General features: G+C 34.4%; 1 protein-coding gene across 1 annotated transcript in view; it reads right to left on the minus strand.

The window, feature by feature from the left end:
* Window positions 1-224: 224 nt before the first annotated feature.
* UGCG (UDP-glucose ceramide glucosyltransferase) overlaps window positions 225-12647 on the minus strand; it is a 36338-nt gene continuing 23915 nt past the window's right edge. Inside the window, exons 2-9 of the mRNA XM_084225082.1 lie at window positions 11721-11862; window positions 8176-8278; window positions 7160-7261; window positions 6662-6774; window positions 4562-4740; window positions 3998-4084; window positions 3385-3574; window positions 225-2655 (exon numbers count right to left, since the gene is read on the minus strand). Coding sequence (XP_084081208.1) covers window positions 2485-2655; window positions 3385-3574; window positions 3998-4084; window positions 4562-4740; window positions 6662-6774; window positions 7160-7261; window positions 8176-8278; window positions 11721-11862 — 1087 coding nt within the window. The 3' untranslated portion in view covers window positions 225-2484. The remainder of the gene's footprint in view (window positions 2656-3384; window positions 3575-3997; window positions 4085-4561; window positions 4741-6661; window positions 6775-7159; window positions 7262-8175; window positions 8279-11720; window positions 11863-12647) is intronic.

Raw genomic sequence — 12647 nt, forward strand, 5'->3', positions numbered from 1 at the left:
AACTCAAAATCAGTTTAGCACATTTGAGTTAATTTCAGTCAAATATAAAATCCAAAAGAGATGGTGTAGTTATAAAAAAACCTTTAAAGGCACATACCTTTACTGCTGTGAAGATTAATTAGAAATATATTCTAACAAAACTGCCATAAACACTTAAATCTGTCACATTACAGCATCATTGAAGAAAGGAAAAAAGTACTCCAAATAGATTGTATTCAAAATTTATTTTTAAATAAAGGAAAAAAACAATACAATTATTTTAAATAAACAAGGTGTATTCTACACAGCTGTAAATAAACATAACTTTTACATAAGCTGTTTTTAACTTTTAAAAGTTCTGTTGCAGCATTGTCTACAACATTTGACACTGTTGGTTTCCATTTCATCATCAACCAAACAATACCCAAATGAAACCGTTTGCTTAAGTGAAGCTTTGTTTTTCACAGCCAAAGATGGCTCTACTAATACCAAAGCACCTGTTAAACAATTATCCCCACCTAGTTTTTTAAACGGAAGTCTGTTCAGCCTTTTTTTTGGTTCTGTTCCATTGCCTGCATAGAAATCAGCATAAAGCTAAGTAGCAAGCTAAGCTTCACTTCAGCAGTGCAATGAATGGCATCAAACTTCATGAAACAAATGAAGATACAAACATTGTCAGTAAAATTCAACTATGTCAAAAGCAATATCAAAAAAAGAATGTTTTTGTGGGTCACAACTAGACTAGGTTTCAGTGTAAATCCTTCCTCAGGAAAAGTGCTTCTTCCTGATTCACATGAAAAGAATGAAGCATGCATCACAAGCCTTTGTTCATACAGAAATGCCCATTAATAAAGTTCCATGTTACCGTAAGGCAAAAGAGATATTAAGGTGGATGAAGCATCTTGGCCCAGAGTATGTTTTATAACAAATACCTATGCATTACACTTGTGTAGCATATGATGGGTAGGGGATTGGCTCAGTAAGGTAAAAAGTCCATTTTTTATAAATACATGTCATTATTGCTAATATGCTACACATCATCATCCAACTTTTAAAGCTGCTTTGTTGACATGACCTTGTAATTAGCAGTTCACGTTCATGGTGACAATATGTTATTCCATATGAAGAAAAGTAAAGCAGCATAAATACAATTATGAAAACAAAAGGCTTTTGCAACAGTCTTCTCTAGCTTTGCTATGTGTTTTTGTTTTTTTTTAATTAAAAAGCGTTCAAAGAAAACAAGTCCAGTTCACCACAAATTAGGAAATATCACAATGAGGTTGAAAACCAAATTACAGGGAACAGAGAGAGGAAAACCATGGCATGCATTATAATCTAGTCCTTTTAGTCATACCACTGGAATACAGAAGTCCAATTTAAAGGCTAGACTAACAGGCAAACAGCCAAGAGGAAACTTCGTTTGATATCTAAATTAAGACTACAGTTTTAATCAGTAACAGCAAACTCACCCGGCCCTTTAATATATTCACAATATCTACTGCAATTGAATACTTAATTATGACTAGTATAGGTATGTATGTTCACTTTACAAAGATATTAAATACCTGCATCATGAAATTACATTCTTAAGACATTGTGTAAGAAAATAGCTCATGTGTGAAATGTTTTTGAAATGTATTTCTGCTCCCTACTGTCCCACACACACTCCCAACACCCTCCCCCACCCCCCACCACAAAAGCATTCACTCACAGGGAAGAACAAACACCCCTTAAAAAAGGATGGAAGTACTGAGGGGATCACCTTGGCTAGTTACAGCACAGTGCTTAACGAGGTTCAAGAGACAGAACCAGATCAGACTTGGCCAAAAGATGCCCATAATACATGCCTGACCAGTAATCCTTCCAACTCATTCTTATCAAACTCAGTCCACTTTTGGTTACTGCAATGATTAAAATATTTCCTATATACATATAAACACAAGACTACAGGTTTACTTTAGTTTGTTTTTGCAAAGCAGTTTAGTCTTTCTATTCATATTGTTCTGCAGCAACTACAAGAGGTAGGCATAAAACATTTCAGAGCTTCTTTCCCAAGGTCCTATTACTAGCTCAATTTAGTGGGATAAAACAAAAAATCAGCTGTACCTCTGTGATTTTACTAGGTACAGCCTTGTGCAATCCAGCAGGAAAATAGCTATGTGAACCCTAGATTCACTAGCCTAGCACACCAAGGAGTAAGAAGCTGTTCATATCCCAGAGGATATTTTTAAAAAAAAGTCTACTGCAGAGCATTTAAATAGAAAGCAGCTGTCAGGACCAATTCTCCCTATTTTTATTTGTACATAGAAGGAAGGTACCATTTGGCCAAGACTACATATGTATTTTCACAGATGCAAGTGCCATGCAAAAATAAATTGAAGAACAGATACCAAACATACAAGTAATAAAACTACTGAAGGTAGATCTTCTTGGAAGTATATAAACAACTTATAATACTTTTCTTTCCCCCTTCACTTTTTGACATTCACAGCTACAAATGTGTGGCTATACATCAATAATTTCTTCTGCAGTGCCTCCACAACGTAATCTGTAGCGCCCCGTCCTCCAGCTAATGGTGGGGTCCCACAAAGCAGATAGGAAAATATAAATTGTCATGGATTCTCTGATGAACCAAGCTACTGCATAATCAAGTTTTGAAAAACACAGAGCACCACCCTAGAAATAATAAAAAGCAAGGTATTTAATCATACTGATAATTCAAGAGAAATTTTAAAGTAACTTAACCTTTCAAATATGTTTTATAAAGCTTACTAGGCAGATTTATGTATCAATAGCATTCTTCATTAAAACCCAAGAATATTTTCATGTTCAAGATACAATTACCCATATTAAGTATTTTCTACAGCATTAGAAGAACAAATGCTGTTCACATTTGTGGCGTTTTTCTATGTTAGAAGTTTTAGGAGGCCTTGGAAGTAGGTTACAGTGGATCTCCTTGCCCATTATTAACAAAATGAAGTGAAAAATGTACACATACACAAATATAAGACAAAGTGACAACTAAAATAAAATAATACCCCCCCAACCCAAAATGAAATCCCACAAAGCTTCTGTTCTTGTACTGTCAAATGAGCTTAAAATTTCTGCATATGCCCATGTAGAGCAGATTTGGAACATGAGTATCAATTAAGGGGACAGACAAACTTTCAGAGCCTAGTCAGAGGCAAGTACAAAATTTTGTAGAATACAAAATTACAACCAAAAGTACTTCTTCCTTTTCATCATACTGTAACTGAAGCTGGTAGACTGACAAGTAACAGGACTGGATCTGCTATTTCCTGCATGCCAATAGAATTATTTATGGTTGTAATTCAGCTTAGCTTTTTGCTGAAATCAATGGCAATGAGTAATTTTAGTAACCTTCTGGAAAATAAAATTACATACCTGAACACCTTTTAGTTGAATGTAGTCAAATACAAACCATGCCAAGCAGTGACACATGAAAAATACCATTATATCCCATCTAAACACATGATGAGCTGCCCATCCAATAACTAGACTGGCAACAAAGCACTCTGAGATTGGCTCACAAATTATTGTGGCAGGCAACATATTAATTCGTAGTTTGGCCCACCTAGAAAAGAAAAACAAATCAGTTTTGACTTTGCATTATTCATTACCTCCTCCTCCCCTGCCTCACCAAATAAGCCATCGTGGTATTTTCTAAAATGCTAATCAAATTTAATTAGCCCCTCCAAATAAAATACTGCAAAAAACCTCCCCTTCAAAGATGCTATGGATAGCATTTTAAAGATACTAAGGGTAGGGGTGTATTAATTTTTTTTAACACTTTTAGCAGTCATTCTTCTGTGGAAAGTCAGCACCTCTCTCCCAGCACTAATGAAGAAGCAAGCATCAAGCTGTGCACTGAACTTTGGCACACTGGGCATTAGATCAAATTAGCTTGGAAAATGTATTCCCTCTCATTATCAGGTTGTCCCCATCAGAAGAAAGGGGCAGGGATGGGTGGGAGAGGAAGTAAAGATCAAAATCTTACCTGATCATTCTGGACTGAAACTGAGAAATAGAATATGAACCAGAGTTTTGCATTGCAACTTGCGTGGCCATTGCAAATTTCCAGCCCCTGAAAAATGAATTTGTTACAATAAAAATGTGTAAATAAGAGATGCAAAAACCAACTAGATAATAAGCCAAGAATTTTATTAGGCTTAAGAAGTTTCTTTGGCATATGTGCCCTATTATTACAATGGGTGTAGGCAAAAAAAAAAACCAAAAAAAAATCTACCCGTATTTCAACAAGACTCTTCTTAGGGAAAAAAAAAAAAAGAACTTAAACAAAGAACTTAAACTCCGAACTTAAACCAAGTTCTGAAACTTTTCTCTAGAAGAACTGACAATTATATGGCTTAATTATTTCTAAAAGCCTTATACTGATAGGACAAAGCATATGTCATTAACATGCTTGCTATATATAAGTAAAGCTGACATGAACACCAATACTTAAGAGTATGTGCCATGTGTTTAAAAAAACCCAAAAAGCAACAAAAAGAAATATTTAAACTACACTTAAAGCAATAAGCTTACTTCAGAGTCATCTTACCGGTCAGCTATAGCTTTGGCCATAAAGTAATCTTCAGCAATATATTGTGCAAAAGCTATCAGTCCTCCAGCTTGGTCCAAGACATCCTTCCTCATCAAGCATGACATGCCTGTTACGCACTTAAAGCCAGTTAAGTTGGCTGAAATATAGGACCTTGGATGTGAAGTTCCAAAATAGACCTGTCAAAAGAACAAAAGGCATTTAAAACTCTGTATGTAAGTACTACACTGACAACTTTTTCCTCTGGAAGCATATGGAGGGTAAAAAACACTAAGTGCAGCCAATTATGATGTTGTATTTGGAAAGACCTTTAGTACCATTTTAAAAAACCTAGTGTATCACCAGATCTGAGAAATCTATTGGTGATATTTGCTGTACTTTTGCAAATCTATAAGCAGGTTTTAAATCCACATATTGAACTACTGCACTTCATTTTTTATTTGATTTCTAATTTACTGAGGTTTTTCTCAGGGAATGTATGTATTAAAAAACCATTAAGTAACCAACTAATCGCTAAGATTAATGCATTATGTGGTGATAACTGACAGACATGCTCTTGCCTTCCTCCTGTGAAAATTAACTGCAGTCCTGCATACATGTTCTTACAAACTTACTATATGACTCTACAGAAGCATGGGAAATGTGTTTACTTAGCACGCTTGCAAACAAAAACAATGAAGAAAAAACTCAAGATTGTGAGAAGAGCTTTTTACAAGATTCAGTACCTGAAGACTAGGAATGACCTACAAAACAGAGGGAATGAGTGCTAGTGCCTCTCATTATTATTTAGTGTAGACTGCCTTCACACTGGTAAGGTAACTCATTCAAGAAAAGGCATGCCTATCTTGCAGTACACTGGATCAGCAGGTAAAAAGCTCTTCCAGGAATACAGGAGCAGGAGCTCTAATTCTTACTTTTACAAGTAGCAACACTAGGAAAGTTGTGCTACAGACCTCTGCTTTTTCTCTTATAAGAAAAAATTTCTCTTATTTTCTCTTATAAGAAAAAATTCAGACTTTGAATCATTAAAAAAAAAGGAAAAAAAGGAAGAAAAATCAACACAAAAGCATCCCTCATTTAGATCAATGATGGAGTACTGAATTTCACTGTACTTTCATCTCTCACATTTCTGTCTTTCATCCCTACAGTTAGCTTTGGGGCCAAAATATCTTATACATGCCAGCTCCAAATAAAAATTTATTAGATTACATGCCTTGCGACACAAGGAACAAAAAAGCAAACTCAACCTCTTCATTCTACCAAAGAGAACTTACTGAGATAGAACAGAGGGAAGAATAGAACAGAAAGAGTAATATGAAGATGGTGGATAGGAATCAACCTTTCACTTTCTCTTTCACAATACAATTATTATGAGACATGAAATAGCACTTCAGAACGAGAGTCAGAATAAACCAGATATAAATCCTGTAACAAACAGATCTATGCAACTTCCTACTATAGAAAATTACAGGTGTTAAAAACTTACATGGACTCAAAAAATAATGGAAAAGTTTAAGAAATCTGTTCTACTAAAATACTATTATATTAAGGATTAGTAAACATACGAGTCTGGCTCCTGCTCAGGTAGTCTCTCAGCTGAAAATTACAGAACACTGAGGCAGTATATAGGATATAAGCCTTGCTTTTATTCTACTTTCCATAAAGGCTCTGCTTGTAAATCCTGCTGGAAGCAAGATACTGTGTGAGCTAGATTAGCTTAGACTTGTCATGGCCATTTTTGTGTGCTTTTTCAGATATCAAAATAGAATTAATTAGTCCTTTCTGACTAAGCACTAGAAAGGATTCATCAGTTCAATTACTCATTTTAATAATTTTAAATATAAACTCCAAAACATGTATCTTGTAATCTTTACTGCTCATATTGTAAACTTAAATATTGAATCAACAGACAGAGTACCACAGAGGAATTTTGGAGCACTTCGAAGTTGTCCCAGTTACCCTGAGTTGGATGTGTGACTGCAGCTAAAAATAACCATTTCCTCACTCACAAAGTACAAGAGGCACAATACATCTTTCACTCAGCAAGGTTTTGTAAGCATAAACAATAAAACAACATCCCCCCCACAACACTGCACTCACCTGTTCAAGGGTAGCAGCAAACCCCTGTCTGTCTGCAACATAGGGAAGCCCATGGACCAAGCCCACCTTTTCAGTCATTTGATTGGCCATATCTGTCAGCGTGTCTGGTGTTACTAAGTGACAAATGAAAAAATGACACTTGATGGAGCAACTCTGTCATTAGCAGACTACTGCAGTAAGACACTAATTCTCATCTTATTACCAGTATCAAGAATACATATGCTTTGACACATCCTATCTTATAAAAATGGTTTCATAAAAATAATATTAGTGATTAACAATTATTATGATCAACATCAAATAAAATGGAAAGAGTCTGAATAGTATTTTTAAAGGTATTTTCTCCTCTAATTAGAGGCTAATTTTAATTTCACAAAAACATTTCTTTGCAGACTTTTAACTTTAATTTCTGCTCATAATCTCAGTTAAAATAGTCTCCAAAATCTGTTTGCTTATGGTGAATAAGCACAGCTTAACAGTTAGCACATATACACCTACCTCTGATTCCACTATCACAAATCCATATGAGATCATATTTGGCAACTTCATAGCCAGGCATTAAGTTATTAATCTTGGGGTTGATGCCAACCTTCTTACCACCTAAAAAATACAAACATCATACAAAATTAATGTATGGGGAGTTTTTGGAATTCAGATTCAATATCCAAACTATTTAAATATATGAACTGAAGAAGAGTAAATATTTACCCACCAATTCTTAAAGTCCACTTTTATACAAAATATCTACATTTTAAGTATACCTTCATTTCTATATTTTATAATTGGAAAAATAAAAGGAAAAAAATTCAAATGCTTCCTTAAAATGGCAAGGTAGCAAGATTAATGTAATTAAAGGAACAGCTGAACTATAAAGCTTATTACTAAATTCTTATAAGGTAAACATCATTCATCTCTATTCTTTGAGACTGTGATTATGAAGATTGTATTCTACAGTAATTTCAGCAGAAAAATTAAAAAGGAGCTGAATAAAGTGAGACACACTCCTTTACATCCAGCTGACAGACATAGTAAAGTTTTTTTTATATCAGAGAAGAAAAAACCAATTACATTTTACTACCTTGTTCTAATACCCCTTTCCTCTGCTAATTCAAATATAAAGTGAAGAAAGAGCCATACAGCCTAAGCAGATAAAAAAGGATTGTTGCAGGACCTCAAGCTCAAATACAGCCACAACTCTGAGTCACTTCCTGCACATTTAGTTCAGTGCAAAGACAGGATTTAAACTGTTGTTTTGGAATTAGGAGGAAAAATTGCAGGGAGTTACCCAAACCATTCCTTCTTAAGTTTTCTTCGACTTTTGTCACAGACTGACTACAAACTTACTTTTTACCGCAAACTGGTGATTAAGCTACAGAAGCAACATGGGCTGAACAAGACAACTATTTAAGTCCATATACATATGGAGTCTTCAACTCCATGTAGAGTATTCCATATGGAGCTGAAGACCTATCATTTTACAAGTCAGAGTCCCACCTTCAAGTTGCACTGCTTACCTATAAACAGTCTAGCATCAACATTTGGGTATTTGCCAAGGAGCTTTTTGCACACATCAATAGCTGGATCATCATGATCTTGTACACAGAGTAGTACTTCATACTAGTAAAAACAAAAATGTATACACTCACATATATATTTACATACATACAGCTAACATCCATACCCTCTATGAAATAAAGCTTAAGAGCGTAGTAAGCTAAAAAAATAAAAAGTGCTGTTATAGAATCAAAAACAAAGGGGTTGTTTTACAGCTAAATGAGTCCAGTTTTTTAATGCACTGCCAAGTACTTGTGAAAAAACAACCATGGCTGTGTCTCAATGAACTCTTTTACTGATGAACATTACTTCTGCTGTTATTGAAGGGTCTCTATTAGTCATGAAATAAGATGTTCTGGTGTACAAGGTAAAATTTTCGTTTCCACTTCCATTTTTGCTCAAGTATGAATCTTAAATCCAATATTATATTAAATGAAATGACAGACCTGAAATATTAAAAAATGGGGTTATGACACACTATGACTGCATACCATTGAACTACATCTTCCATTCCTTTACTTTATAGATACATATGCAGAACAGAGTTGGAAGATAACCCACAGAGACCAGTATATGTACATATGTATACTTAGTTGTACAACAAAGCTCAGGAATATGTATATGTAACATATCTGTATTTTCTTATTAATAGAGTAATGGTTGAAAAAACAAATGGTAAGGGAAAACTGTAGTTGCTACATGCTTATACAAGCTAGTGATAGTGGGCGAAGAAATAAATCACTCAACATTGAGGCAGCTTTGATAAAGGTACTTCTGCTTTTGCAATGAAGCAAATACTTCTTACTTGATATAACTTTTTTTTTACCCTGTTAAAATTAGAGCTATTAAAGCTCCAATACAAAGACTAAAATATAAAAAATCTGATCAAGATGCCCAGAAGCCATTTTTACAGTCCAAGACTGAAAAATTCAATCACAAGAACCAATTTTCTTGGACATTGGTAGTAGTTCCTGTAAAAAAGAATCCCAACCAGCAATCAAAACAGTTCTTATTCTCCCTTATACTATTTTATCATTTCACTAAACTCCTTAAGCAAAAGCTATCTGAATTTTGAAAGCTTTCTATTAGCTCTATGATGAAAATTTCTTATGTTCTTGTTCAGTAAGGGCTATTAGATACAACAGAACATATTAAGTTAAATATATATACTTCAAATTAATAAATGGTATTGTTTTACACAAAAGCCTGATCTACCCTAACTCCATTCAGAATATTGAGGGAATTTAAAATCATTTAAATGGGAATTAAAATTTGTTCTAGCACTACAAAGTATCAGGCAAATAGCTTTACCTCTCAGAATGCAAACTTAAAGTCAATTTGGCTAAGGAGCATGCAGTGTTTGACTTCTACCATCTTACAGAATGGAAAATGGATTTTTTAATAAAGAGTTGTCTCATTAAGCAGACAGGTCCTCTCATCACAACAGAATCTTGATAGCATGAACACCATAGAAATAAATAACTGAAGAAATTATCTTTTTAGGGCACATTAAATTAAATTTGTAAAATAAAACTGGTTTGCCAAGTCATTATACAATCAATCTTCAATCCACAGCAGCAGTGACACTTCTATATCCACATTCTCCAAGAAATTCAACCAGAAGTAAACCAGATATTTCAGACTCCAGTACTTGAGAAGTGAAAAATTCAAAACAAATGACCTTTGTATGCAGTAGCAAAGTAAAAAAACAAAAAAGCTTATTGACATAAACATTACCATCAGATTAATTTGAATTTAACATGAATAGAGAAACTTTTGCAAAATTACAATATGCACAGTAGGTGAGAACTCTTCACTGACAAAAATATTATGTTTAAATCCTGCAGTTTTTAGAGAGTATAACTGGATTCCATTCAACAGAAGTGTATTTCACACATGGAGTATCACAGAAGAGAATCATTATCACTGCAGGTTGAATTCAGCTTCACTGGAAAAAGTTTAAGATTAATCTTTCATAATGATTTTTCACTGCACAGCTGAACTTTGAATACAGGCAATACTGTTGCTCTAATTTTGTGGTCAATCTCTTAAAGTAGTTCTGGACAGTAACTATAAAAAGTTTTTTCAGACAGTTTGGGGACCTTGCACATACTGTCTAATCTGTGCTGCAGTAAATGGAATAATTCATACATGCATTTTCAGTCTCCTTGGAAAAAATATTATTATCTATCATTACTTGAAACTCAGATTTGCATGGAGTACCAACATTTTAGGATTATTATCCATGTGTTTTTAGAACTAAGGACCAAGACTACCTCTTGTAAAGCAAGATCCAACATAACTGGGTTTTTTTAATTATTAAACTAGTTATATTTGTAGCCAAATGTTCCAGCTGCATAATGTTTGGGTGTTCATTATAGTTCATGTAACACCTTATGATATTGCTAATTCTTTGCACTGTTTGCAATATTGGCATAGGCAGCTTGCCTCAAGTATGCTTTAAAATGTACTTGGCCACACTTTATTGCACTTTGTTGAGCTGAAAGAATTCATATGTTCATGTCTGAAGCTTTTCAAAAGGCTTGAAGCTTCATTACAGAAAAAAAATCCAATCTCTGATTAGATCCAAGTGCTAGAGATTTTTATTTGTTTTACCCTGCCTACTTAGTTGTCAGTTTAAGGCTCTCAGAATACACAAACACTTACTGTACAGCTCACACAAGCCCTTGACCTTTTACAATTGGAGAAGCAGTGTCAGATGCAGTTTTGAGAAGAACTGAGAAAAAAGAAGTTTTTATATTAAAGCTAAATTTCAAATTTCAGAATTCAGCAGACACAAATTCAGTTAAAAAAAAAAAATGCACCTCTTCCCATCCACAGGAGCATACTTCAAATATTGAATGATACAGCAAACATTTACAGACTTCTTTTAAGATCTTTAGAGCAAGGAGAGCATCTGACACACTTATCAATTACATTACTTATTGCTTGTATTACACATTCAAACAGTGCTCAACAGCAAATGTGAGCTTTTACGAAGTATTTGCTTCCCAACACTAACACATGGCTTAGAGACTACCCTACCTATCAACAACTGGTGAGATAGTGTATCTCATCACTGAGCAACTCTTCATTAGATGAGCCATCAGTAAGAGCCACCAAAAAGTTTCAGGCTATCAGTTAAAGTGTTCTCTATTGGAGGATCTCTTAGAGAGAACTGAGGAGAATTTCTTGCCTCTCAATTAAGCTCTTGCAGCAGTATGAAACACTTAAATCTATAAACACCACAATACAGGAATATTGATGAAGTAAACCTTAGTGGAGTGTAGAGTATGTTTCACCCTTAAGCCTTCGACAGGCTCCTCAATAGAGAGCTTTTTAAAAAGGAGTAATTTTTGTTTGCAACATGTAAAATATGTAATAATACATTTTCTACTGAAGGAAGAACCATACAAGACAACCAAGCAGCATAGCTCCCATCCAAGCTTGTCATGGGAGTTTTTGAGACATAGGGGGAAAAAACTACACTAAATAATATACATACTTTAGGATAATCCAGCTCAAAGAAGGTTTCTAGGTTGTTGATCAGGTTAGGATCCACGCCTTTTAACGGCTTTAGAAGGGAAACACCAGGAAGCTTGCTATATGGCTGTTTGTCCGTGGCTTTCTTATTGAGGTGGAGGCGTCTGTAATGAGAAACAGCATACAAAACCACTTAAGAAAACATGCTAGAGAAAGCCATTCAAAATACAATCAGAACTAAGAAAGCTTTGGAGTTAAAATCGCTGCAAAAAGAATCAAATGTAGTTGTTGAAACAACAGCTGTTTTTCTATCCAATAGTTGATGTCAAAGTTGATGTCAAAGCCAATGCCTAAAAAAAAACCTTAGTTTTTTTATGAATGTAAACATGTAGTTTACATTCAGCTTTATTTAACTTAATAGGTATTTCAGATTAATGCATTTTACACAATGCATTTTTGAGCAATAGGAATATGACCTTTTTTCAAACTGCAGCAGAGACGGGATTTTTCTGCCTTCCTTCACAGTATTAAAACTTGCAGTATGTGAAAAACAAAGTCCACACTTTCCACACTTGAGAATTTTTTAAAAGTATAATACGGGATTAAAAAAAGTAAAAATATCCAGAGCTGAGGTGTTTTTGTTGATGGGCCAGAAAGCACACCAGTTAGTGTAAAACAATGTTCTCTACATACTGCTACATTATATACATATTCATGAGTTTCCTTCATTATTCAAACATTCTTGTGCTTTTAGGTGTTTCAGGGATTTTCCTGCTCAGTTTTTAACCTTTGACTTGTCTGCATGCCATCCTGTTGATTAGATGAATATAGTTTATTTCTTCTTGTGGTTTTATCCCCTGATAAAAAGAGTCAATAAATTCTTCTTTTCTTGGTGTTCTCGTTTTTGCCTGAGTTACCTTGTCTTTCAGATAAGATAGTCCCTGAATGT

Source organism: Fringilla coelebs (genome assembly GCF_963513975.1).
Source record: "Fringilla coelebs genome assembly, chromosome: Z".
In the NCBI taxonomy this organism is placed as follows: domain Eukaryota; kingdom Metazoa; phylum Chordata; class Aves; order Passeriformes; family Fringillidae; genus Fringilla; species Fringilla coelebs.